At 45.8% G+C, this 27,642-nt stretch overlaps 1 protein-coding gene across 13 annotated transcripts in view; it reads right to left on the bottom strand.

The window, feature by feature from the left end:
- The window catches only part of rerea (arginine-glutamic acid dipeptide (RE) repeats a), a 708,059-nt gene that overhangs the window by 218,920 nt on the left and 461,497 nt on the right, over nucleotides 1-27,642 (bottom strand). For all 13 annotated transcript variants that reach the window (XM_072477931.1, XM_072477930.1, XM_072477934.1 and 10 more), the window contains one exon: nucleotides 2,533-2,631. In XM_072477931.1, the coding sequence (XP_072334032.1) occupies nucleotides 2,533-2,631 (99 nt within the window). The remainder of the gene's footprint in view (nucleotides 1-2,532; nucleotides 2,632-27,642) is intronic.

Genomic DNA, 27,642 nt, shown 5'->3' with positions numbered 1-27,642 from the left:
CAAATGTGTTGTGAATTCCCTTCAATTGTATTAGTGCTGATCGAGTTTGATGCATTTATCCTCCGTAATGCATTCCTCCAACGCCTTACCCAATTCCTCCTTCCATTTGGCCTTCACCCCATCCAGGGATTCTGATCTTGCTTCCATAATTTTCCCATAAATAGCCGAGGTAATTGCCCCCTCTATTCCCAACACCATCAACACCTGTTCCACAAAGAAAGGGGGTAACACTGGGAACGTAGGGAAGGTCTTCTTTACGAAAGCCCGTACCTGCATATATCTAAAGACCTCCCTCTTCGGGAGCTCATATTTCTCCCGCAATTCTTCAAATGATGTGAAATGTCCTTCCAGGATCACCTCTTTCAACATGATCATACCTTTTTCCGCCCAGTCTTGGAACATAGCGTCTATTTCTGCACGTTCATACAGGTGGTTTTCTCAGACTGGCATCAATTTTGACGCTGCCCCGAGCTTAAAATGTTTGCGAAACTGCTTCCACATCTTCAGTGTTGCCACTAAAACCGGGCTCTTCGAGTATTTTTGCAGCGCCAACTGGAGTGTCGCCCATAGCCCCAACCCCTTACTTGCCCCTTCCTCATCCTCCATCATCACCCACACCGTATCCGGTTCCCTACCCAGCACCGAACCTTCTCGGCGTTCCAGTAATAGTGCACAGGATTAAGATCCCGAACATTTCATCAACTTTGCCTTCTCGTGCTCCTCGACTTCTCTGCCTCCATTTGTGAGGGTAGGTTATTGGTAAAAATCCACAAAAGCCCACCGGCTCCCATAGCTACCATTTGGATGAAGTGGAGTAAAGCTGGCAGTACTTTTGGAACCAGTAACCAGGAGGAAGAGGGAATAAATGGGAAAAATTGTGTGCGTGTGTTTGGAAGAAGAATCTTTAAAACAAAATTCAGAAAAAATTCTTTCCTCAGCCTACAAAGGTGTTATATGAGGCAGTGGGAGGGACAATAAAAACCTATACATACAGCAACATTCCTGCTGTTGGTTTGAACAACAGGAAATATAAAGCTGTACCTAAGAGCCAGGCGAGATCATCATTCAAGGTGATTTGCCCTGCAGCCATTCATGAAAATTGTATGAACAGTGTTTATTTATCAAAATAGCTATCATCTCTGAAAGATTTTGGCCCTTGGTAGTTTCATTCGAAAATTTTAAATGTGACGCAATACAAGTCTAAAATTCTGTCAAAAGCCACTCGAGCACAAAATGTGGAATGACTGAACAATATTCAACAGTGACACAGCTTGTTATTCAATTCCTCCTTTGAGATAGGAACAGCGCATCTTGTACCATCACTGGCAAGGTTTAGGCTACCAGGTGCAGATCTGCCTTGTAAACAGGATGCAGCTGTCCAGAAGATTTCAAGTGGCTGCAATATGATAAGGCCAGACGCACTCGCATATATAAAACATTTCTGAAATTGTCACTTGTAGACGCTCACCGGCATATACAGCATATGCAAATTATATCATAATGGAATATGCTTAGAATTTCTTATGTGCATGGTGGTGAATAGGTCCAAGAAATGAAAAATAAAATCAGGAGCTCTATAGAGAAAGTAAATCGGGCAAGTAAGGGGTTGGGGCTATGGGCGTTGGCGACAGCGCCACCCCAGTTGGTGCTGCAAAAATACTCGAAGAGCCCGGTTTTGGTGGGAACACTGAAGATACTGAAGCAGTTTCGCAAACATTTTAAGCTCAGGGCAGCGTCAAAATTGATGCCAGTCTGAGAAAACCATTTTTTGAACGTGCAAAAGTAGACGCTATGTTCCAAGACTGGGCGGAAAAAGGTGTGATCATGTTGAAAGAAGTGATCCTGGAAGGACATTTCGCATCATTTGAAGAATTGAGGGAGAAATAGGAGATCCCGAAGAGGGAGGTCTTTAGATATATGCAGGTACGGGCTTTCGTAAAGTACTTCAAATTAAACTATGATAGTACGGCACGGGAGCGCACAGATTCAAACGGCTGAATGGCAAACTTGGGATTGCAAATTAAAACAGTGTATATGGCTGAACATGTCCCTGGTTCAGCTGAGGCATCCTAGGAACTGTCCATACATTGTAATTTATATTAATTAATGATCTCTTCGGAAAAGCAGAATTTCCCACTAAAAATCCTTAACTGGCAAATTACACAGATAAAGCCACAGAGTGTTATATATGCTTCAATCCTATGAATGGAACAGTAGGAAACATGCATTGTTAGGTCCTAATTGTAAATGAATGAAAAGCTTCATACCAACATAAAAGATAGAATGCCGTATTGATTTCTTAATCATCTCATTCTTAACTTTTTCAAGGTATTCATCGAGGTATTCCGTTAGTAAAAATCGTGAAGAACTTGTGTTTTCTTTTTGTATTTTGTTCCAGTTCCAGTTTGCAACAACTTTACATTGCTCTTAGACCAGGATCTCATTCTCATAGTCTTAAAAAAGTTTTTAAAGTGTATTAAAAGCATTCAAGTTTCCTTAGCTCGTTTTAAAAATTAAAATAGTTTTGCTTACCATTTCATCCTCGGACCAACATTTTTCAATTAATTTGGGCACAGGCTTCTTTACAAGTCGCTGTAAGGCCTTTCCAGCATCATAGCTGCTCTCGTGTAACTAAAGAGGGTCAGGTGAAAGAGTGGAAGAAAGACAAACGGTACCATGAGACACTTAAAAACGAGTAACAATTAATTGAAGCAAACAAGGGTTATTATGTCTCCAATGCAAAGTTCCTCTAATGAGAACTGCATATAAATACCAATGCAAAATAATATTCTTCAAATACCATGTTAGTCCCTGAATTAACTAGAAACAGAAATCCATAAGTGATAATACAATAAGGCATTTCTCTGCTTCATTATCACCTGTAAATGTTTTTACTCTCCAATTTTAAAACATCAACGCTTATCGCATCTGTTTATGGAAGATTATGTCCCGAGAGAGCACAGCAATGTTTTCTCAGCAATACTTTACTCTTGGAATGCAGAACGCGATGTAACAGGAGGCCATTCCTGGGCAAAGATTTGGCAGATGGAGTATCATGTGGGAAAATTAGAACTTGTCCACAATAAAAAAGCAGCACATTATTTAAATGGAAAGAAATTGCAGAACCTTGTGGTACAGAGGGATCTGGGTCTCTTGGGACACAAATTACAAAAGGTTAACATGCAGGAATAGTGAATGGAATTTACCCATCACTCACCATCACAAAAATAGATGATCTGGTCATTACCACAGTGCTGTTAGTGGGAGTTAGCTACGCGCAAATTGGCTGCTGGGTTTCCTACATGACATCAGTGACTACACTTAAGCACCTCGTTGCCTGTAAAGCACTTTGAGTTAGTCAGCACGCTGGTGGTAATGAAAGGCACTAAAGATGTACACTTTTTTTTTCTTTCCTTTTTTTATAACAAAGTGTTTTTCTTTCACAAATATTTGTTCACTTCCTTCACAAATTAATTACATGTTTCATTATGGCTTTTCCATTCCTTCACTGAAAAACTCATCTCTCTCTTCCCACACATCTTTCAAACATGAACTGTAGATTGTGCATCGAAATACATAATTAGAACCCAAACGGAAGTGCCTTAATTTAAAAAAAAAAGTAATGCCAAAATGGCAGTTTTTTTCTGAAATTAATTGTTGTAGCAATAAAAATTGCTCAGTAAGCTGCACGTTTGAATACTGGTTGAGGTTACTTCAGCTGGCATCAGTCAGAACGGTAATAAAGGTGCCACAGTTGAATGCAATGTTACTGAATTAGGAAACAGTAAAATTAGCCAGGGATCCCATTGTATTTCTTCAACTGAGGAGGGTTTGGGTTTGGCTCTGTTCTAATACCTTGCCAATACCATCTAAGCTCAAACCTGAAAAATGACACGGTGAGCTGGCAGCCTTCTGACACCTTACCCCAAGAGTCAACACCCTCAAGAAAACAAAATGATAAATGGGAAAAAGAATGGCACCACACCTAAACCCAGCTTACTTAGGCAAGAAAAGGACAGCAGGAGAGTCAGAAAGTTCTGTTGTTTCTCCAAAAACAACATTTCCATTGCTTCATTGGGTGTAAAACATCCACTATGCCCAGATTATGGTGGTCAGCAACGAAGCAACAGTGCTCGCTGCCGGCCTCGAAGAAAGCTTGAGATCTGTGTTGTGTTTTTTCACAATACCGACAGCAGCATAAATCTGACACCAAGTCGGGGGTGTCTTGACCTGCAGAAGTAGGTAAGGAATCAATTACAATGAAGCATTCATTTATAGTATAACAGGAAATTAAAACCCAGATCTCTTTACCTACAATTTTAAATTTCAGGGACTTTGATTTGATTAAGCTAGAAGTTGAAAGATGAGATTTTAAATATTTTTAAAATATTTGGAAGATTTCTTTCATTTTTTGGGGAGATATCTGACATTCCATAAACACAAAAACATCTTTTCAGGACCAGTGAGTGTGTTTAGGAGTAAGTATGAAGTTCAAAATCTAGCAATACGCCATTCATCAAGAATTATTTTTTTCCAAGGAATTTTACAAAGTGACTAGAAGCATAGACGTTTCCATCAAATCACGATTGCAGTAGAAATTGCAATATGTTGAAATCTGTCTGCTCTTTGAAGAAGCGTAGATTCACTGACCGCAACTTTTGGATTTCCGTGTTATTCTGTGAATGTGTAGACTCCAGGAGTTTCTGACAGCATAATCTGGGCCATTGCTTAAATGCATTTTTTTTTTTTTGAACCAGATTGGAGAAATTCGACATTCTACCAATATAAAACTAGTTTTTCAGGGCCTGTGAGGGTGTTCAGCAGTAATCATGAAGTTAGTAAGTCATTTAAAATGTAGTTACACCTTATGCAACAAAGGGTAACTTTTTCAACAATTTTTACAGCAAGGTTAAAGTGTTAGATTGGAAATTCTGGTCATTTTATAGACCGTTCATTAATTGCACTCTGCAGGGAGCTCAAAAACACAAATGTACAATCACTGATGGCAACCTCTGGACTGCCACATTATTCTATGTGCGTATTGACTTCCAATGTGACCCGGTTCACCATTATTACCCCTGTAAAATCTGGCCCATGTAACACTGTTCTCCAGTTCGATTCTATATGGATTCTAAATCACACAGCACTGATGCATAAATCATAATAACACAATGCAACAATTAAAATGAAATGATTTCTGTAACACAGTTGGATCAATTAAATTTTGCTTTATATTAAGAATTCATTGTCCACTATATATTGTGTGTTACATTTGATGGCTGTCACTTCAATAAAATCTCCAATCCAAGTCCAAATTAACTGATGAATATGAACCATGAAGGGAATGTAAACACTCATCGATACTCATCGAGTACAGACCATTACACTTTGTTGACAATAATGCCTTGTGCTTTATTACAACAGATTGGTGCTATATCTGAACAAGGCAAACCCATGATGCAACATGCATAATTTCTAAACAGCTGTTTAGTTTAAAATGTAGGCATTGGGCAGTTGGTAGGGTGTGTAGTTGGCACCAACTTTTTTCAACAAATTGTCAGTGTTCACATAATATATCCAAAACCACCGCACAGGAACGCTGATTTTATATGAATTCAGATTAAAACTTCCACATGAGCCTAGTGAAGGAGACTTTTCGTGGGTGATATTTTCGTGGCAAGTACACAACACAGACACAGATAGAGACACGGATAGAGAGAGAGAGAGACACAGGCAGATAGAGAGAGAGACACACACAAACAGGCAGATAGAGAGATTCACGCAGACAGATAGATAGAGAGAGAGACACACACAAACAGGCAGATAGAGAGTTACACGCTGACAGAGACATGCAGACAGAGAGAGAGACAAGCAGACAGAGAGAGACACACAGACAGAGAGAGAGAGACAGACAGAGAGAGAGACAGACAGAGAGAGAGAGACACACAGACAGAGAGAGAGAGACAGACAGAGAGAGAGAGAGAGACATGCAGACAGAGAGAGAGAGAGAGAGACACGCAGACAGAGAGAGACACGCAGACAGAGAGAGACACGCAGACAGAGAGAGACACGCAGACAGAGAGAGACACGCAGACAGAGAGAGACACGCAGACAGAGAGAGACACGCAGACAGAGAGAGACACGCAGACAGAGAGAGACACGTAGACAGAGAGAGACACACAGACAGAGAGAGAGACACGCAGACAGAGAGAGAGACACGCAGACAGAGAGAGAGAGACACGCAGACAGAGAGAGAGACACGCAGACAGAGAGAGACACGCAGACAGAGCGAGAGAGACACGCAGACAGAGAGAGCGAGAGAGACACACAGACAGAGAGAGAGACACGCAGACAGAGAGAGAGAGACACGCAGACAGAGAGAGAGATACACGCAGACAGAGAGATAGATACACGCAGAGAGAGAGATACACGCAGACAGTGAGAGATACACACGCAGACAGAGAGAGATACACGCAGACAGAGAGAGAGACACGCAGACAGAGAGAGAGACACGCAGACAGAGAGAGAGACACGCAGACAGAGAGAGAGACACGCAGACAGAGAGAGAGACACGCAGACAGAGAGAGAGACACGCAGACAGAGAGACACGCAGACAGAGAGAGAGACACGCAGACCGAGAGAGAGACACATAGACACAGACACGTAGACAGAGAGAGACACGTAGACAGAGAGAGACACGCAGACAGAGAGAGAGACACGCAGACAGAGAGAGAGACACGCAGACAGAGAGAGACATGCAGACAGAGCGAGAGACCTGCAGACAGAGAGAGAGACCCACAGACAGAGAGAGAGACCCGCAGACAGAGAGACCCGCAGACAGAGAGAGATCCGCAGACAGAGAGATCCGCAGACAGAGAGATCCACAGAGAGAGAGACCCGCAGAGAGAGAGATCCGCAGAGAGAGAGAGATCCGCAGAGAGCGAGAGAGACACACAGACAGAAAGAGAGAGACACACGCAGACAGAGTGAGAGATTCACGCAGACAGAGAGAGAGACACGCAGACAGAGAGACAGGCAGACAGAGAGAGACACACGCCGACAGAGAGAGACACACGCCGACAGAGAGAGACACACGCCGACAGAGAGTCATGCAGAGAGATGGAGAGAGAGACACGCAGTGAGAGAGACATGCAGAGAGAGAGATGGAGAGAGAGACACGCAGAGAGAGAGAGAGACGCAAAGAGAGAGAGAGAGAGACACGCAGACAGAAAGAGAGAAACACGCAGAGGGAGAGAGAGACACGCAGACAGAGAGAGACACGCAGACAGAGAGAGACACGCAGACAGAGAGAGACACGCAGACAGAGAGAGACACGCAGACAGAGACATGCAGACAGAGAGAGAGAGAGAGAGAGAGACACTCAGACAGAGAGAGAGAGAGAAACACAGACAGAGAGACAGGCAGACAGAGAGAGAGACAGGCAGACAGAGAGAGAGACAGGCAGACAGAGAGAGAGACAGGCAGACAGAGAGAGAGACAGGCAGACAGAGAGAGAGACAGGCAGACAGAGAGAGAGACAGGCAGACAGAGAGAGAGACAGGCAGACAGAGAGAGAGACAGGCAGACAGAGAGAGAGACAGGCAGACAGAGAGAGAGACAGGCAGACAGAGAGAGAGACAGGCAGACAGAGAGAGACAGGCAGACAGAGAGAGAGACAGGCAGACAGAGAGAGAGACAGGCAGACAGAGAGACAGGCAGACAGAGAGACTCGCAGACAGAGAGACTCGCAGACAGAGAGACTCGCAGACAGACAGACTCGCAGACAGACAGACTCGCAGACAGACAGACTCGCAGACAGAGAGACTCGCAGACAGAGAGACTCGCAGACAGAGAGACTCGCAGACAGAGAGACTCGCAGACAGAGAGACTCGCAGACAGAGAGACTCGCAGACAGAGAGACTCGCAGACAGAGAGGCACGCAGACAGAGAGGCTCGCAGACAGAGAGGCTCGCAGACAGAGAGGCTCGCAGACAGAGAGGCTCGCAGACAGAGAGGCTCGCAGACAGAGAGGCTCGCAGACAGAGAGGCTCGCAGACAGAGAGGCTCGCAGACAGAGAGGCTCGCAGACAGAGAGGCTCGCAGACAGAGAGGCTCGCAGACAGAGAGACTCGCAGACAGAGAGACTCGCAGACAGAGAGACTCGCAGACAGAGAGACTCGCAGACAGAGAGACTCGCAGACAGAGAGACTCGCAGACAGAGAGACTCGCAGACAGAGAGACTCGCAGGCAGAGAGACTCGCAGGCAGAGAGACTCGCAGGCAGAGAGACTCGCAGGCAGAGAGACTCGCAGGCAGAGAGACTCGCAGACAGAGAGACTCGCAGACAGAGAGACTCGCAGACAGAGAGACTCGCAGACAGAGAGACTCGCAGACAGAGAGACTCGCAGACAGAGAGACTCGCAGACAGAGAGACTCGCAGACAGAGAGACTCGCAGACAGAGAGACTCGCAGACAGAGAGACTCGCAGACAGAGAGACTCGCAGACAGAGAGACTCGCAGACAGAGAGACTCGCAGACAGAGAGACTCGCAGACAGAGAGACTCGCAGACAGAGAGACTCGCAGACAGAGAGACTCGCAGACAGAGAGACTCGCAGACAGATAGAGAGAGACACGCAGACGGATAGAGAGAGACACGCAGACAGATAGAGAGAGACACGCAGACAGATAGAGAGAGACACGCAGACAGATAGAGAGAGACACGCAGACAGATAGAGAGAGACACGCAGACAGCGAGAGCGAGAGACACACAGACAGACCGAGAGAGAGACTTGCAGAGAGAGAGACTTGCACAGAGAGAGAGAGAGAGACACGCAGACAGAGAGAGACACGCAGACAGAGAGAGACACGCAGACAGAGAGAGACACGCAGACAGAGAGAGACACGCAGACAGAGAGAGACACGCAGACAGAGAGAGACACGCAGACAGAGAGAGACACGCAGACAGAGAGAGACACGCAGACAGAGAGAGAGAGACACGCAGACAGCGAGAGAGAGAGACACGCAGACAGAGAGAGAGAGACATGCAGACAGAGAGAGAGAGAGACACGCAGACAGAGAGAGACTTGCACAGAGAGAGAGAGACACACAGACAGAGAGAGACATGCAGACAGAGAGACAGAGGGAGACACGCAGAGAGAGAGACACGCAGAGAGAGAGAGACACGCAGAGAGAGAGAGAGAGACACGCAGAGAGAGAGAGACACGCAGACAGAGAGAGAGAGACACGCAGACAGAGAGAGAGAGACACGCAGACAGAGAGAGAGAGAGACTTGCACAAAGAGAGAGACACGCAGACAGACAGAGAGAGTCACGCAGAGAGAGAGACATGCAGACAGAGAGACAGAGGGAGACACGCAGAGAGAGAGACACGCAGAGAGAGAGACACGCAGAGAGAGAGAGACACGCAGAGAGAGAGAGACACGCAGAGAGAGAGACACGCAGAGAGAGAGAGACACGCAGAGAGAGAGAGACACGGAGAGAGAGAGACACGCAGAGAGAGAGAGACACGCAGACAGAGAGAGAGAGACACGCAGACAGAGAGAGAGAGACACGCAGACAGAGAGAGAGAGAGACTTGCACAAAGAGAGAGACACGCAGACAGACAGAGAGAGTCACGCAGAGAGAGACACGCAGACAGAGAGAGAGACACGCAGACAGAGAGAGAGAGAGACACGCACAGAGAGAGACGGAAAAAGATACGCAGATAGAGAGAGCCACACAGATAGTGGGAGAATGAGGGAGAAACGCAGATAGAGAGGCATGCAGAGAGAGCGAGAGATCGAGAGCTCGAGAGCGAGAGCGAAAGATCGAGAGCGAGAGATCGAGAGCGAGAGCGAGAGAGAGAGATCGAGAGCGAGAGATCGAGATCGAGAGATCGGGAGCGAGAGCGAGAGATCGAGAGCGAGAGCGAGAGATCGAGAGCGAGAGCGAGAGATCGAGAGTAAGGGAGAGATCGAGAGCGAGGGAGAGATCGAGAGCGAGGGAGAGATCGAGAGCGAGGGAGAGATCGAGAGCGAGGGAGAGATCGAGAGCGAGGGAGAGATCGAGAGCGAGGGAGAGATCGAGAGCGAGGGAGAGACGGAGCGAGGGAGAGACGGAGCGAGGGAGAGACGGAGCGAGGGAGAGACGGAGCGAGGGAGAGACGGAGCGAGGGAGAGACGGAGCGAGGGAGAGACGGAGCGAGGGAGAGACGGAGCGAGGGAGAGACGGAGTGAGGGAGAGACGGAGCGAGGGAGAGACGGAGCGAGGGAGAGACGGAGCGAGGGAGAGACGGAGCGAGGGAGAGACGGAGCGAGGGAGAGACGGAGCGAGGGAGAGACGGAGCGAGGGAGAGACGGAGCGAGGGAGAGATGGAGCGAGGGAAAGACGGAGCGAGGGAGAGACGGAGCGAGGGAGAGATGGAGCGAGGGAGAGACGGAGCGAGGGAGAGATGGAGCGAGGGAGAGACGGAGCGAGGGAGAGAGAGAGAGCAAGGGAGAGAGAGCGAGAGACAGAGAGCGAGAGAGACAGAGAGCGAGAGAGACAGAGAGCGAGAGAGACAGAGAGCGAGAGAGACAGAGAGAGAGACAGAGAGAGAGACAGAAAGAGAGAGACACTCAGAGAGACACACACACTGAGGCACACACACACACGCAGAGACACACACACACACGCAGAGACACACCCACACGCAGAGACACACCCACACGCAGAGACACACACACACGCAGAGACACACACACGCAGAGACACACACACGCAGAGACACACACACACACGCAGAGACACACAGAGACAGACACACACACACACACAGACACACACACAGACAGACACACACACAGAGACACACACACACACAGAGACAGACACACACACACAGACACACACACACAGACACACACACACACAGACACACACACACACAGACACACACACAGACATACATACACACACACACAGACATACATACACACACACACAGACGCACACACACAGAGACACACACACACACACACAGACACACAGACACACACAGACAGACAGACAAACACACACCGAGACATACATACACACACACACACACACAGAGACAGAGAGAGACACACAAACAGAACTAGAAAGAGAGAGACAGCGCCAGAGAGGGAGGAGGGAGAGAGAGAGCAAGAGAGAGGGACAGAGAGGTAGAGACAGAGAGGTAGAGACAGAGAGGCAGAGACAGAGACAGAGAGGCAGAGAGAAAACACAGATGGAGAGAGAGAGAGACACACACAAACACACACAGGGACAGAGAGAGAGAGAGAGAGACAGACAGAGAAAGACAGACAGAGAGAGACACACACACAGACACAGAGAAATACTAAATTGTTCCTTTTTCTATTGAATTGAAAATCGTTAGTTGAAAGCGTAAATAACAAGGGTTGACAAGACTGTCAGAGCAACACAATTTCATTGTAAGGTCTCATTGCATCTGCACAAACTGCTCATATGATCTGCCATTTCCTGTCAGCACAAACCGAAGAATAAATTTTCCTTTTGGCATGGCTCAGCTGTCAAGCACCTCCGTGCTATAATGAACTCATGAATTACATCTTGCTGCTCTGACAGTCCCCATCCAACACATCAAAATATTGTTCTTCAATTGTAATTTATAACTTCATTTGCATGCCTCCTTTTCCATTGTGACCTTCCTCGAGTGGCACTGCATGGCTGCAGTCATAACAAAACCACCGATGCATCATTTGTGATTACACCCATTATACTTCCAGCTTCATTGATCATCCTGTAGTTACATTTTTCACCAGCAAGGCACAAAACAGAACTTGGGTCAGCATTTTTCCAACAGCTTTGCGAATACTATTAATACATCTTTATTACCTTTCATTGTGCCCACGTATTGTCACAAATTTAATGATACACTGTAGTATCAATACTGCAGCATCAATATGAGCAATACAGCAATATTGCTGTTTTCCCTTAATGCTCACATTGTATTGTACCCAAAGCTTTCATGACATATTCTCGCAGATTCTCTAAAAAAAATACATGTTCATCTTCCGGCTCAAGTTAATCTGGGTAGATAAGAGATAATATAACAATTTGCTGCTCAAAATATAGTAGGGAGTCCCAGTACTCAATTAATTACCATATATGTTATAATGAGTCATTGCAATTGGGAGAGGAGGGAAGAATATTGAATAAATTCCACATAATTAGTAGATAATGTGCTTTTCTCTCCGATTGTATCTTCAATGCTATATGTTTATGCTGAGAGAAAGGAAATGGATGCAATATTCAGATTCAAAGTATTAACTAAAATACAACAAAATCTAAATTATAACGTCACATTACAGTAACAATGCTCTCTTGACTACTTTCCCATCATTCCCGAGAAATAGTGAGTCCTGCCAGAGTGTAGTTTAATATATTTTAGTATTGGTAACTCTAATCCAGTTTATCTCATAACTTTCATGTTAACCCTCTTGCTGGGGGTTCTTTTACAATTGGCCTGCTGGAAAAATACATTTTCGGCGTACATTGCTAGGGCTGCAATCTGTTGCAATTCACTGAAGTTGACTTAACTGGGACAAACAAAGCAGCAGACTCGCTCTTCTAATTGGGAGTTATGTCTTTTGAGTACCAATATAAAATGTCTTCAGAGACAGACATTTTCAAATTTGCGACAGTAGGTAATCTGACTAAATAGGTTTCCCTTTCGGTCTATATTCAGTCAAGCATTTGGCATTGTAAGAGTTGCAATGTCTTTCTCCTGAACATTATTGCACAAACTATCCACACAACTACCCTTGGGATATCTTGCTTCGTGCTATAGCTAGCCAGACAAAGCCCAAGGAAGACAACAAAAATACATAGGACAAAAAAAAAAAATCACAAGGAAAAAGCATACTTTTCCTGCAGCCAAGGACAACAAATGCCAGACTCGCATGCGCAAAGTCACAGTTAAAGGAAACAAAGCTCTCTGCTGCAATATGAAGATCTGAGTGGGTGTTTAGATACAAGCATGAACAGAGACAAGTGCCTCCTCTAATCCTGGCTCTGGCCAGCAAGCTGCTTTATCACCCAATCACGTTCCCGCTAAATAACACTCACTTGCTCGTCTCTCCATTTTGTTCTTTACCCGAGCTATAGAGTAATTTTGTAGCTTCTGTTAACATTCTCGGTTGCTTTGCAGTTGTTACAATTGTGAGGTTTGTAAGTAAGATTGTGTTTTAGGGCTGAAACATTTGGCTTTACAAGATTATATTTTGAGCTTTAAATTTGGGATAAATGAAGTAGGTCATGTAACCTGCTCTGGAGTCTGCCCGTCAGCAAGTCTGGGTGGTTTGATTGTTAGAGTTCAAAGGAGGGCTCAGATTATTTCACGAGAAAGTGGTGCAAGATATTTACGCTACGACCACATTTTCAGAATATACCATGAATAGACACCCCACACCACTCCACCTAGAGTCTCTCAAGTGCCAGAAAGGTATTATTGGCATTGAATTGTAAACAGTGGTTTTGCAAGTTATCCACTTACCTTTAAGATGAAAAGGGAGTTGGGATAAAAGATAACAAATTAACACATCTATTTAGATACAAAGCTAATGTGTTTCCTGTTGCTAAGGGGAAGAGGGTGAGAGAAAGCCATTTTGCGATCAGGTTACAGGTTTCCCTGTAAATCCGTAAATATAACAGGAAAATAGGCTTTCAGCTTTGTCTGCAGCCATCAGAGAGGTAGACAGCAAAAGGTAGAAGCGGTCAGGCCTGCACCTGATGCAGAGAAAATTATGATTCCATCATTCACCATGCTGAATGCATGTGAGAGTTCGTGGTCAGAGTGAAAATTGAATTCATGAGGGTTAAAGAAAACTGGAAGATCTGCCGAGGCTGGAGCTAGAGGAAGGGACCTACAGAGTGCCCCTCACAGGAAAAGACAGTCCTGCGATTACAGGAAAGTAAAAAGCAAGCTATCGGGAGTTGAGAGTAATTTTAGACTGATTCCTGGAAAATTAAGGGGAGTGTAATGTTTAACCATTTCAGGAGGCCATTCCAAAAGGCCTTTGATAAGGTGCCTCACGGGAGACTGCTGAGTAAAATAAGGGCCCATGGTATTCGAGGCAAGGTACTAACATGGATCGACGATTGGCTGTCAGGCAGAAGGCAGAGAGTTGGGATAAAAGGTTCTTTTTCGGAATGGCAACCGGTGACGAGTGGTGTCCCGCAGGGTTCAGCGTTGGGGCCACAGCTGTTCTTTTTATATATTAACGATCAAGATGACGGGACGGGGGCATTCTGGCTAAGTTTGCCGATGATACAAAGATAGGTGGAGGGGGAGGTAGTATGGAGGAGGTGGGGAGGCTGCAGAAAGATTTAGACAGTTTAGGAGAGTGGTCCAAGAAATGGCTGATGAAATTCAACGTAGGCAAGTGCGAGGTCTTGCACTTTGGAAAAAAGAATAGAGGCATGGACTATTTTCTAAACAGTGACAAAATTCATAATGCTGAAGTGCAAAGGGACTTGGGAGTCCTAGTCCAGGATTCTCTAAAGGTAAACTTGCAGGTTGAGTCCGTAATTAAGAAAGCAAATGCAATGTTGTCATTCATCTCAAGAGGCTTGGAATATAAAAGCAGGGATGTACTTCTGAAGCTTTATAAAGCATTAGTTAGGCCCCATTTAGAATACTGTGAGCAAATATGGGCCCCACACCTCAGGAAGGACATACTGGCACTGGAGCGGGTCCAGCGGAAATTCACACGGATGATCCCAGGAATGGTAGGCCTAACATACGATGAACGTCTGAGGATCCTGGGATTATATTCATTGGAGTTTAGGAGGTTGAGGGGAGATCTAATAAAAACTTACAAGATAATGAATGGCTTAGATAGGGTGGATGTAGGGAAGTTGTTTCCATTAGCAGGGGAGACTAGGACCCGGGGGCACAGCCTTAGAATAAAAGGGAGTCACTTTAGAACAGAGATGAGGATAAAGTTCTTCAGCCAGAGAGTGGTGGGTCTGTGGAATTCATTGCCACAGAGGGCGGTGGAGGCCGGGACGTTGAGTGTCTTTAAGACAGAAGTTGATAAATTCTTGATTTCTCGAGGAATTAAGGGCTATGGAGAGAGAGCGGGTAAATGGAGTTGAAATCAGCCATGATTGAATGGTGGAGTGGACTCGATGGGCCGAATGGCCTTACTTCCGCTCCTATGTCTTATGGTCTTATGAGACTGTCGCTTGTGCTAGGAGTTAAACAGGGAATCTCCAGGGCAGCACGGTGGCACAGTGGGTTAGCCCTGATGCTTCACGGCGCCGAGGGCCCCAAGTTCGATCCCGGCTCTGGGTCACTGTCCGTGTGGAGTTTGCAAATTCTCCCCGTGTTCGCCCCCACAACCCAAAGATGTGCAGGCTAGGTGGATTGGACTCGGTAAATTGCCCCTTAATTGGAAAAAGAAATTGAATTGGGTACTCTAAATTTAAAAAAAAACAGGGAAACACCTTTCTCTTGTGTAAGTATAAATTGCATACAGAAATAAACAATGTTTTGTCACATTTTTAAAAAAGTTATGTGTTGCAATAATAAGTTTGAAATGTGAAACCTTGACTTGTCATTCCTTCAGTCATTAACTGAAGTTCAAACTTCTCTTTAAAAGTTACCGGTCTTTATGGGGATCATAACAGTGCACTGGAAAACTTGAAATAAATAATATGAAAAAGTGCTTAAGTTTGTCATTATGAACAAATGGGAACAAATTCATGGGTTTAAAAACCAACAAACATCTGCTTTCACACAACTTGGTTTCCAGACAAAGCCACTGAATTGTTGGGCAGCACGGTAGCACAGTGGTTAGCACTGTTGCTTCAAAGCTCCAGGGTCCCAGGTTCGATCCCGGCTTGGGTCGCTGTCTGTGCGGAGTCTGCACGTTCTCCCCGTGTCTGCGTGGGTTTCCTCCGAGTGCTCCGGTTTCCTCCCACAAGTCCCGAAAGACTGTTAGGTGAATTGGACATTCTGAATTCTCCCTCTGTGCACCCTAACAGGCACCGGAGTGTGGCGACGAGGGGCTTTTCATAGTAACTTAATTGCAGTGTTAATGTAAACCTATTTGTGACAATAAAGTTATAATTATATATAGGTTAATATCACCAATATAATCAATTTTAAAATTTAATGTTAATTTTCTTTTGTTTCAATTCTGTTATGGGATTTTGGCGTCGCTGGCAAGGCCAGGGTTTGTTGCCTAATGCCTGATTGCCCTTGAACTGAGGGAAGTTAAAAGTCAATCACATTGCTGTGGGTCTGGAGTCACATGTAGGCCAGGCCGGGTAAGGAAAGCAGATTTTGCTCCCAAAAGGATATTACTTAAACAGGTGGGTTTGAAACGAAAATAGATAATGGTCACCATTACTGAGATTAGTTTTACATTCCACGTTTATTAACTGAATTTGATTTCCACCAACTGCTGTGGAGGGGTTTGACCAGTCTTCCCCAGAGGATTAGGCTGGGTCGATGCATTGAGTCCAGTGACATTACCATTGTGCCCACCATCTCTCCCCATATGTACAGTTACACCAAAGTTCAGGTGTTGCGTCATTCAAAAGCAGTAAGAGTATGTTGTGTGCTCTTCTGACTGTTATTAGCATATGCATTACCCAATGTAGAACTCTGCATACACATCAGGATCCTCTCAGTTCAGATGGCACAGTGGTTAGCACTGCTGCCTCACGACACCGAGGACCCGGGTTCGATCCCAGCCCCTCACTGTCTGTGTGGAGTTGCACATTCTCCCAGTGTCTGCGTGGGTCTCACCCCCACAAGCCAAAGGGTAGGTGGATTGGCCATGCTAAATTGCCCCTTAATTGGAAAATCTTTTTAAAAAAGGAGTCTCTCAGTTCCTTGGGTGGGATTCTCCCAACGGGAGTCTAAGTGCCGACGCCGGAGTAAAAACCGGAGTGTTTTACTCCGGCGTCGGCTCCCGTTCCCAGACCCCTATTCTCCGCCCTCAGTGGGGCTAGCAGGGGCGTCACGCGATTTACGGGGGCGGGGCCTCGGCGCGGCGTCAGATACCCGGAGCCGCGTAAAAGACGCGGTGCCTTGGGTCCCGCGCATGCGCAGTTGGGCCAGTGCCAACTAGCGCACGTGCGGTGGTCGTCCTCCCCCAGGCCATCCCGCACAAAAATGGCGCATGGATCCAGGCTTGACGGCGGAAGAAAGTGGGTGGGTCCCGATCGGAGGCCAGGCCACTCCGGAGGGCCTCCCCGGGGTTGGAATCCCCTTCCCCCCCACCACAGGCTGCTCCCGGCCCTTGAAGCCCCACGTCCCACCGGCCCGAGAGCAGGTTAGAACGGCGCCGGCGGGACTGTCATTTTTTCCGCCGGCCACTCGGCCCATCCGGGCCGGAGAATCACGGCTCGCCGTTTGCGGCGATTCTCCGAGCGGCCCGGCGCGATTTGCGTGCCACTGGTTTTGGGGGGGGGGGGGGAAATCGCATGCGGGGGTCGGGGAGGCGTGGCGTGATTCGCACGGCGCCCCGGCGATTCTCCCACCCGGCCGGGGGAGAGAATCCCGCCCCATATCTTTTGACTGTGCTCAGTTAGTAGCAGTCAGATTGCTACATATAGCCACAATGGGCAGGAGAAAAGGTGGGGTTGATGTCAGTCATAAATGCGATTCCTTTCACAATCATGTGGTCTTTTGACATTTATGCGATGGTTTCCCATTGCTCCATTTGTTAATCCCAAAGTAATTACATGGTAAAACCACAGCCGTGATGATCACACCTTATAACTGAACCAGGCCCGTCAAGGGTGATCGTCAGGAAAGACTTCTTCATATAAAATGTATTGGAAATCTGGAACTCTTCCCCCCCAAAAAGGTTTGTGAGGATAGGCCAGTTGAAAATTTAAACCCCAAATTGCTCGTCTTTTTTTACTGCAAGGTTATCAAGGGTTCTGGAGCCATCGTGGGCAGATGAAGTTAAGATATAGATTATCCATATCATTGAATGGCAAAATAGGATGAAAGGTGTATTCATGTCCCTATGATTTGTAGAAATGGAAAACCACATTAATTATCTAGAGTAGTTTCAATCCAGCTGCCGCTGGGTTGCATGGAACCATAAAACACACAATTTTTTTCCAAGTGTGCAAAAATGTGTTTTTTTTACCCTCACTTGGTTTTATGATATAGCAGTTTATAAATGACCTCTCCTGTCGGTGTTACTTAATCAAAAACAACCACATTCTGCAATGTTTCAAGTAATTTAAATGTGCAGCATAAAAACATTTGAGCTTTGGTCTGCTAAAATTCTCAACAGTTCAGAATTTTATCAAAGAAGTGGGCTGTTTTCAATCTGGATTTAATTTATATAATGTTAATGCAACATGTGCAAACTATAGAAACTAACTGAAGAATTTCTATTGGCACTAACGTAACATTTTAGACAGTAATGAAATCAAGCTTAGCCTTTTCTCCTTGCTCTCATTTGCCTCATCATATGTACCAACCATGGCCGAGAGGCTACAGTACAAAAGCATCCAGACTTTATCCTCCCTCTTCCTTCCACACACACCTCCTCCCGCCAACTTTGCTTGACACAGCAGCACAGTTGCGATTGGCACCACTGTGCTGGGCTTGGAAGGGTCTTAATAATGTATTGATCTTAACTCTGGCTGATTTCCAAAATTGGGGAATTAATCTGTGGGCAATTAGCAGTAAAGTGAGGGAAACAATCATCAAGACTATCAGGAGACATTGCACCAGATTCAGGAATCACGTGTTTCTGGACTCTGTTGCAGCTCTGAATTAGATTTGGGTGCAAATAAAGAATGAATGGCAGGGCGAGGTGGGAGTAGCTCTCCAGAACATCATGGCACCATTGAGCTGAATGTGGCACCAAGGGGCCTGAGCAAAGGTGAGTGAAGCCAATGGAGGTCAAACAGAATCCAGGAACCAGAGTTATAATTCACACAAAAGAAGGCAATTATTGGTTGTTTGAGTGCATTATTGTATGTCTGCAGCATCACTGCAGGAGTTTTTCAGGAAAATGTTCATAGTCCAACCACCTTCAGCTCATCGATTAAGTTTGATTTGTCATATGGTTAAGAGTGGGGCTTGCAATTTCACAGTGCTAAGATCCATTCCCAAATCCTCCAATAATGAAGTAGCTCATGCTGGCCGACTTCTTAGGTTAGCAGGTGACAAGCAACATTCACACCACCTAACTGCCAGATACCAATCATCTTCAACAAGAGAAAGTTCAGATAGCTCCCTTAACCGTCACTGTTCAGGCCCCAACCATCAATATCTTGAGGTTAACAGTAAATAGAAGTTTAACTGGGACAGCCAGGCCAAATTATGGCTGAAGAGCAGAATCGATACTTTCAAAAAGTGGCTAACCTCATGATCTCTTAAAGCTTCTCTACAATCTACAACAGTTAAGTCAGGACAGTCAACGGGCAGCATTTGCCGGGACAGAAATAACTGGAACAACATAAGAAACGCGAAGAGTGGGTCACATAGTCCATCGAGCCTACGCCACCATTCAATGCGATCAGGGCTGGCCTTGAGGTTCAACTCAACTTTCCTGCCTGCTCCCCATAGCCTTTGATTCCCCAGACACCAAAAATCTGTTTGACCCAGCCTTAAATGAGTGATGGAACATCCATGCTCCTCTGGGTACAGAACTCCACGATTCACCATCCTTTGAGTGAAGTAATTTCTCCTCATCTCAGTCCTCAGTGGAAACAATGGCTCAGTGTCTACCCCATCAAGTCCCTCCTGAATTTTATAGGTTTCAATTAAATTGTCTCTTATCCTTCTAAATTACAGGGGATATAAATCCAATTTACTCAGCCTCTCAACATAAGACAACCCCTTCATTCCAGGGACCAATTTAGTGAACCTTCGCTGTACTGTCTCCAATGTAAGTATGTGGAGACAATAACTGCACACAGGATTCCAGATGTAGTCTCACCAAAACTCTGGACAATTGTGGCAAAACTTTTTTATTCCTATACTCCAATCCTCTTGTAATAAAAGTCAACACGTCATTAGCCTTGCTAATTGTTGACTGCACCTGCATGTTAACTTTCTGCATTCCCTGTACAAGCACACCTTTGAAATCAACTCAAATTTAACATCTTTTGAAAAAAAAAAATCCTGCGTTTCTATTATTACGATCAAAGTGAATAGCTTAAAATTTCCCTACATAATACCCCACCTGCCATCTTGTTGCCCACTCACTTTACCCACCTGTATCTCTTTGCAGCTTCTATGTCCTCCCCACAGCTCACTTTTCGGTCTAGCTTGCTTTCAACTGCAAACTGAGATACATTATTCTCCATCTCTTCATCCAAGTCATTAATATAGATTGTGACTAGCTGAATAACCCTTGCACCAATCCTCGCGGCACACTACTGTTCACTGGCTTGGAAAATCTCCATTTATGCTCACGCTCTGCTTTCTATCGGTTAATTAATCTTCCAGCCATGCTAATATATTATCCAAACTCAACAAGCCCGTATCTTGTTCGTTAACCTTTTATTTGTCTCCTTATCGGTTGCCTTATATAAATCCAGATGTGCTACATTTACTGTTTAGCTTTATCTACCCTATGGTTCCATCCTCAAAATAAATTGTCAAACTGCATTGCCCTTCAGTTAAACCATGTTGACTAATTCTAATCACACTATGTTTTTCTAAGTGCATTGTTAAGATATCCTTTATTATGGATTCCAGCATTTTGCCAACAACTGATGTAGTTCCCAGTTTTCCATGAACATGCAAATTAAGAGAAGTAGGCCACTCGGCGCTTGAGCCTGCTAACCCATTCAATAAGATTTTGGATGACCTGATTCATTTCCGCCGACCCCAGATAATCTCTCACCCCCTTGCTTGTCAAGAATCTATCTTAGGGGCAGCACAGTGGTGCCTCACTGCGCTGAGGTCCCAGGTTCGATCCCTGCCCTGGGTGACTGTCCGTGTGGAGTTGGCACATTCTCCCAGTGTCTGCGTGGGGTTTTGCCCCCACAACCCAAAGATGGGCAGCACGGTAGCATAGTGGTTAGCACAACTGCTTCATAGCTCCAGGGTTCCAGGTTCGATTCCCGGCTTGGGTCACTGTCTGTGTGGAGTCTGCACGTTCTCCCCGTGTGTGCGCGGGCTTCCTCCGGGTGCTTCGGTTTCCTCCCACAGTCCAAAGATGTGCAGGTTAGGTGGATTGGCCATGTTAAATTGCCCTTACTGTCCAAAATTGCCCTTAGTGTTGGGTGGGGTTACTGGGTTACAGGGATATGGTGGAGGTGTGGCTCTTTCCAAGAGCCGGTGCAGACTCGATGGGCCGAATGGCTTGCTTCTGCACTGTAAATTCTACGGTTCTACGAATGTGCAGGGTAGGTGGATTGGCCATGCTAAATTGCCCCTTAATTGGAAAAAATGAATTGGGTATTCTAAATTTATTTTTAAAAAAATAATCTATCTTAAAAATATTCGAAAATGTTCGGACCGGAAAGTGGAGCTGAGTCCACAAAAGATCAGCCATGATCTCATTGAATGGTGGAGCAGGCTCGAGGGGCCAGATGGCCTACTCCTGCTCCTAGTTCTTATGTTCTTATGTTCCAGTATCTTTTATGGAAGAGTTCGAAAGTCTCATGACCCTCTCCTCATCGGTCTTAATTGGGCGACCCCTTATTTTTAAACAGTGACCTTTAGTACTAGAAAAGTGGTGTAACATTTGCCAACTTCAAAACTGATGGGATCAGTCTTAGATCCAAGGAATTTTGGAAAATCACAGCTAGCACATTTACTATCTCTGCAGCTATATCGTTTATTAATAATAATAATAATAATAATTTTTATTAGTGTCACAAGTAGGCTTACATTAACACTGCAATGAAGTTACTGTGAAAAGCTCCTAGTCGCCACACTCAGGCACCTGTTCGGGTACACTGAGGGAGAATTCAGAATGTCCAATTCACCTAACAAGCACACCTTTCAGGACTTGTGGGAGGAAACCCGAGCACCCGGAGGAAACCCACGCAGACACGGGAGAATGTGCAGACTCCGCACAGTGACCCAAGCCAGGAATCGAACCTGGGACCCTGGCGCTGTGAAGCAGCAGTTCTACCACTGTGCTACCGTGAAGTCCATCATAGAATCATACAGTGCAGAAAATGACCCTCGACACATCAAGCCTGCACTGACAAAAAACAACTTGAAATCCACACTAATCCCTCTTCCCAACTGACCCATAGCCTTGAATATTATGGCATTTCAAATAGTTTTTAAAGATTGTGACGTTTCCTGCCTCATCAACCCTTCGAGGCACTGCATTCCAGATTCCCACCAGCTTTCTCAAATACTCTCCAAACCACCTGCCTTTCACCTTAGAATTATGGCCCTTTGGTATCAATCCTTCAAATAAGGCAGTATAATCAAAGATCCCTCCCACCCGGCTTACTCATTCTTCCAACTTCTTCCATCGGGCAGGAGATACAGAAGTCTGAGAACACGCATGAACAGACTCAAAAACAGCTTCTTCCCCTCTGTCACCAGACTCCTAAATGACCCTCTTATGGACTGATTTCATTAACACTACACCCTGTATGCTTCATCCGATGCCAGTGCTTTTGTAGTTACATTGTATATGTTGTGTTGTCCTATTATGTATTTTCTTTTATTCCCTTTTCTTCTCATGTACTTAATGATCTGTTGAGCTGCTCGCAGAAAAATACTTTTCACTGTACCTCGGTACACGTGACAATAAACAAATCCAATCCAATCCAATCCAATAAGGGGAACAACTGCTTTCTATCCATCCTATTTATGGCCCTCATAACCTTATACACCTCAATCAGGTCCCCTCTCAGCCTTCTCTGCTCCAAAGAAAACAACCTGAGCTTATCTAGCGTCTCTTCATAGCTCCATCACAGGCAACATCCTGGTGAATCTCCTCTGCATCCTCTCTAGTGCAAGCATATCCTTCCAATAGTGCGGTGACCAGAAGTGAACACAGTGCACCAGCTGTGGCCCAAGCAATGTCCTGTACAACTCCAAAATAACCTCCCTGCTCTTATAATCTATGTAGTCTTACAACACCAGGTTAAAGTCCAACAAGTTTGTTTCAAATCACTAGCTTTCGGAGCACTGCTCCTTCCTCAAGTGAATCATTCACCTGAGGAAGGAGCAGTGCTCCGAAAGCTAGTGATTTGAAACAAACCTGTTGGACTTTAACCTGGTGTTGTAAGATTTCTTACTGTGCTCACCCCAGTCCAACGCCGGCATCTCCACATCATGGCTTATAATCTATGCCACAACTGATAAAGACATGTCCCATATGCCTTAACTATCCTAACCAATCCATCCATATCCTCCTATAACCTAAGGCCTCCTTCACTATCAACCACCCAGCCATCTGCAAACGTAGTCATCCATATTCCCCCCCCCCCCACGCACGCGCACACACACACACACACTTCTTCATTTATATTTATCACAAACATTAAGAGACTCAGCACTGATCTCTGTGGTACGCAACTGGACACTGGACTCCAGTCACACAAACAGCCTTCTACCACCACCCTCTGTCTTCTATCGCTAAGTCAATTTTGGATCCAACTTGCCACGTACCCTGGGTCCCATGTGTTTTTATCTTATCATTCTCCCATGTGGGACCTTGTCAAAGACTTTGCAGAAATCCATACAACATACATCTACCTTCATCTACACACCTGATCACCTCCTCAAAAAGTTTGATCAAATTTGTTAGGCATGACCTCCCTCTGACAAAGCCCTGAATTGTCCCTGACCAAACCTTGCCTCCCCAAGTGGGGATTGATTCTGTCCTTCAGAATTTTCTCCAATAGTTTCCTTACCACTGATGTGAGGCTCACTGGTGTGTACTTCCCCGCTTTGTCTCTACCACCCCTCTTAAAAAGTGGAACCACATTCGCTGTCCTCCAGTGCCTCTCCTCTGGCCAGAGAGGAATTAAAAATTTGGGTCAGAACCCCTGCAATTTCCTCCCTCGTCTCCCACGGCAGCCTTGGATACAACCCATCCAGACCTGGAGATCTGTCCACTTTTAAGCCTGTCTGAACTCTGTGCCTACATTCTCCTTCTTCAAAGAGAGGACAATATGTGAAGTACTTGTTTAACACCCTACCAATGTCATCTGGCTCAACGCACAGATTACCCCTTGGGCCTTAATAGATCCTACGCTTTCCCTGGTAATCCCCTTGATATACTTATGGGACGAGGGGGGGGGGTCCTCCATCCCACCGCTGGCAGCGGGATTCTGCATCCTGGCAACCGGCCATTGGGGTTTCCCATTGTGGGCCCCCCCCACGCCATCGGGAAATCTACGGGCGTGAGTGCGCTGCCGGCAAAAACGAGGATCCCACCGACGGAGAATCCCACCCATGAAATGTCTTGAAATTTTCCCTAATTTTTTTTTTTTTTTTAAATTTTGAGTACCCAATTCATTTTTTTCCAATTAAGGGGCAATTTAGCCGGGCCAATCCACCTACCCTGCCCATCTTTGGGTTGTGGGGGCAAAACTCACGCAATCACAGGGAGAATGTGCAAACTCCACACCGACAGCCGGGATCGAACCTGGGACCTCGGCGCCGTGAGGCTGCAGGGCTAACCCACTGGGCCACTGTGCTGCCCTCAAATTTTCCCTAATCTTGCCGCCAGTGCTTTTTCATGCCCTCTCTTTGCTCTCCTAATTTCTTTTTTGAGTTTCTCCCCCCCTGCACTTTCTATACTCCACCAGTGCCTCTATGGATTTGCACCCTTTGTACCTGTTACAAGCCTCGCTTTTCCTTCCTACCCAATCCTGAAAATTCCTAGACATCCAGGGTTCTCCAGACTTGTTGCTCCTATATTTCACCCTAAAGGGAATATGTTGGACCTGTACTCTTGCCAATTCCATTTTGAATGCCCCCACTGTTCTGCTGTAAATTACCCAGAAGTAGCTGTTTCCAACCTACAGGCCAGATCTAGCCTTATTTTAATAAAATCAGCCTTTCCCAATCCAAAACCCTTTTTCACAGACCATCTTTTTCTTTTGCCATGACAAATTTAAAAACGTACGGTGTTCTGGTCGCTATCACTACAATGCACTATCACTGCTATCTCGAACACTTACACCCACCTCTGGAAGAGGAGGATGTAGGCTTTGTTCCCCAGAACTAGGTCCAGCACTGCACCTTCCTTTGTTGGACCTTTGACATGTTGATATAAAAAAGCTTTCTTGAATACATTCCAAGAAATCGGCTCCCTCTAAACCCTTTGCTATGTGACTAATCCAATTAATGTTGGGGAAGTTAAAATCCCCGACTATAATTAGTGTTTGTACTCCAGTCCTCGAGATAGTCTTACCATTAGCCTTTTTGGTTATTTTCCACACTTGTCTGTGGCATTCTTAGGATCTATGCACCTGAACCCTCAAGTCCCTCTGGACATCGACTGTACCTAACCTCTTTCCATTTAGAAAGTACTCTGCCCTATTCTTTTTTCGTCCAAAATGGATAACCCCACGCTTGCTTACATTGAATTCCATTTTCCACATATTTGCCCACTCACCTGGTCTGTCAATATCTCCTTTTAATTTTATGCTACCATCTGGGCTGTCTACCTAACTCTGTATCACCAGCAAATTTGGATATATGACTTTCTATGCCATCATCCAAGTCATTAATGAATGTGAATAATTGAGACCCCAACACAGATCCCTGGGTACACCACGAGCCACCTCATGACAATTATCCCCACTCTCTGTCGCCACCGACTCAACTAATTTTCTAACCATATCAATAATTTGCCCTCAACGCCGTGGGCTTCCACCTTAGTTCACAGTCTCTTCCGTGGAACTTTATCAAATGCAGGTTCATAGAAATAACATCCATAGACATTTCCCTGTCCATTACCTTAGTCAGCTCTTCAAAAAATTCACATGGGTCAGTTAGGCATGACCTTCCCTTCACAAATCCATGCTGGCTCTCCGTGTTCGACCAATGTTTTTTTGAGGTGTTCAGTTAGCCCTGATTTTAGGCACCAGCAATTTCCCCACCACGGACGTTAGGCTAACCGGTCTGTAGTTCTCTGGGTTCCCCCTTTCACCCTTCTTAAAAAGTAGAGTGATGTGCAATTAACAATCCAGAGGGACTACACCTGAATCTAGGGAACTTTGAAAGGTTAATTAGAACATTCACCTTCCATGCACACACTCAGAGACTCAACTATACCAATCGAACACGATGGCTTTTCAGGCCCACAGTAAGGAGTCACAAACTTTGACTGTCTCCAGGATCTCCTGGCTTCTCACAAGCCCACGTTGTCTTGATTCTTCTCCCCGCAGCTTTCTCTCTTTAATTTGGAGACTTTTCCTCTGCTCCTGACTTTAACCTCACTAAACAGGACCTTGTTCGGATTCCTGTTTTTCTTCCTTGACTTAAATGTCTTTTGGGGGCTGGATTCTCCAAAAATGAGGCTATGTCCCCACACACCGGCGTTTCACTCCCCAGTATCATGCAAAAAATAAAGAGCTATTCGCTTACCTGCAGGGGACCCGGGGAGCTCCACACAGCTTTTGCTGTGGATACGGGCCCCCCGCACTACCGGTTCACAGACCACGCAGGTGCATGGCACAGTGGCCGCGCCGATCACCATGGCGTCACCAAGAAACCAGATCTCCCCCCCCTGCATTGGGCCAGCCCAATCGTTGCCCCGGCTGGCCACAAGGCCCGCCCCCTGGTGCTGGATCCCACCGCCCCCCACCAGGGCGGCCGCGGACCGAGTCCGCAGCTGCCGCGCGAGAGTCCCAACCGGCCATATGTGGTTAAGAACCATGCCGTCGGGAAATCGGCCTGTCAGGATCGGAGTATCGCTGGGAGGGCCTCTGGCAATGGTCCCCCCAGCCGGACGAGCGATTCTCTGGGGCCCGGAGAATCGCCGGAGCGCCGCTGGTCACAATCCGGTTGGGAATGTTGTTTCTCCGCCCCCGCGCCAAACAGGATTTTGGTTCAGGGCGGTGGAGAATCCACCCCCTAGGGAGTGAAACGCCAGCGTTTTTACACCGGCTTGGGGGCTTCGCCCATTTTTAGAGAATCCAGCCCAATGTACTTCAGGCTGTCACTATTTCCTAACAATAGCCTTGAACTTAGTTTGATCCACAATGTATTGCTTCAAGAAACTGCCACAAATATATTCCCCAAACGCATAATCTAGGCCACTATTTCCAATTTGACTGGCCCAGACTATATGAATATTAGAGTCCCCCACAGTTATTATATAATTTCTTATTTAAATCCATTCACAACGATACAACTACTGTCAGGGGGTCACCAGTGTTTTCTTGTCTCTTGTCCTAATTTCCACTCATACTGATTCAGCTTCATGATCCTCAGAGATCAGATCCGTTGTCTCTCTGCTCATGTCAGCCTATACTATCAGGACTACTCCTCCGCCTTGCTATTCTTTCTATCTTCTCAAACATTACATACCCTGAAATATTTATTTCCCAACCTTAATCTCTCACTGCAATCACGATTAGATCAAAACCATTTATTATTTGTGCCACTAGTCCATCTAGTTGCAGATCTGCTGTGCATTTAAATAAAGAACCTTTAATTTCATTTCTTAAAACTTCT

Source organism: Scyliorhinus torazame, chromosome 16 (assembly GCF_047496885.1).
Source record: "Scyliorhinus torazame isolate Kashiwa2021f chromosome 16, sScyTor2.1, whole genome shotgun sequence".
Lineage (NCBI taxonomy): Eukaryota > Metazoa > Chordata > Chondrichthyes > Carcharhiniformes > Scyliorhinidae > Scyliorhinus > Scyliorhinus torazame.
The sequence above is the reverse complement of the archived record's forward strand: the minus strand, read 5'-3'. Positions and strand labels throughout refer to the sequence as shown.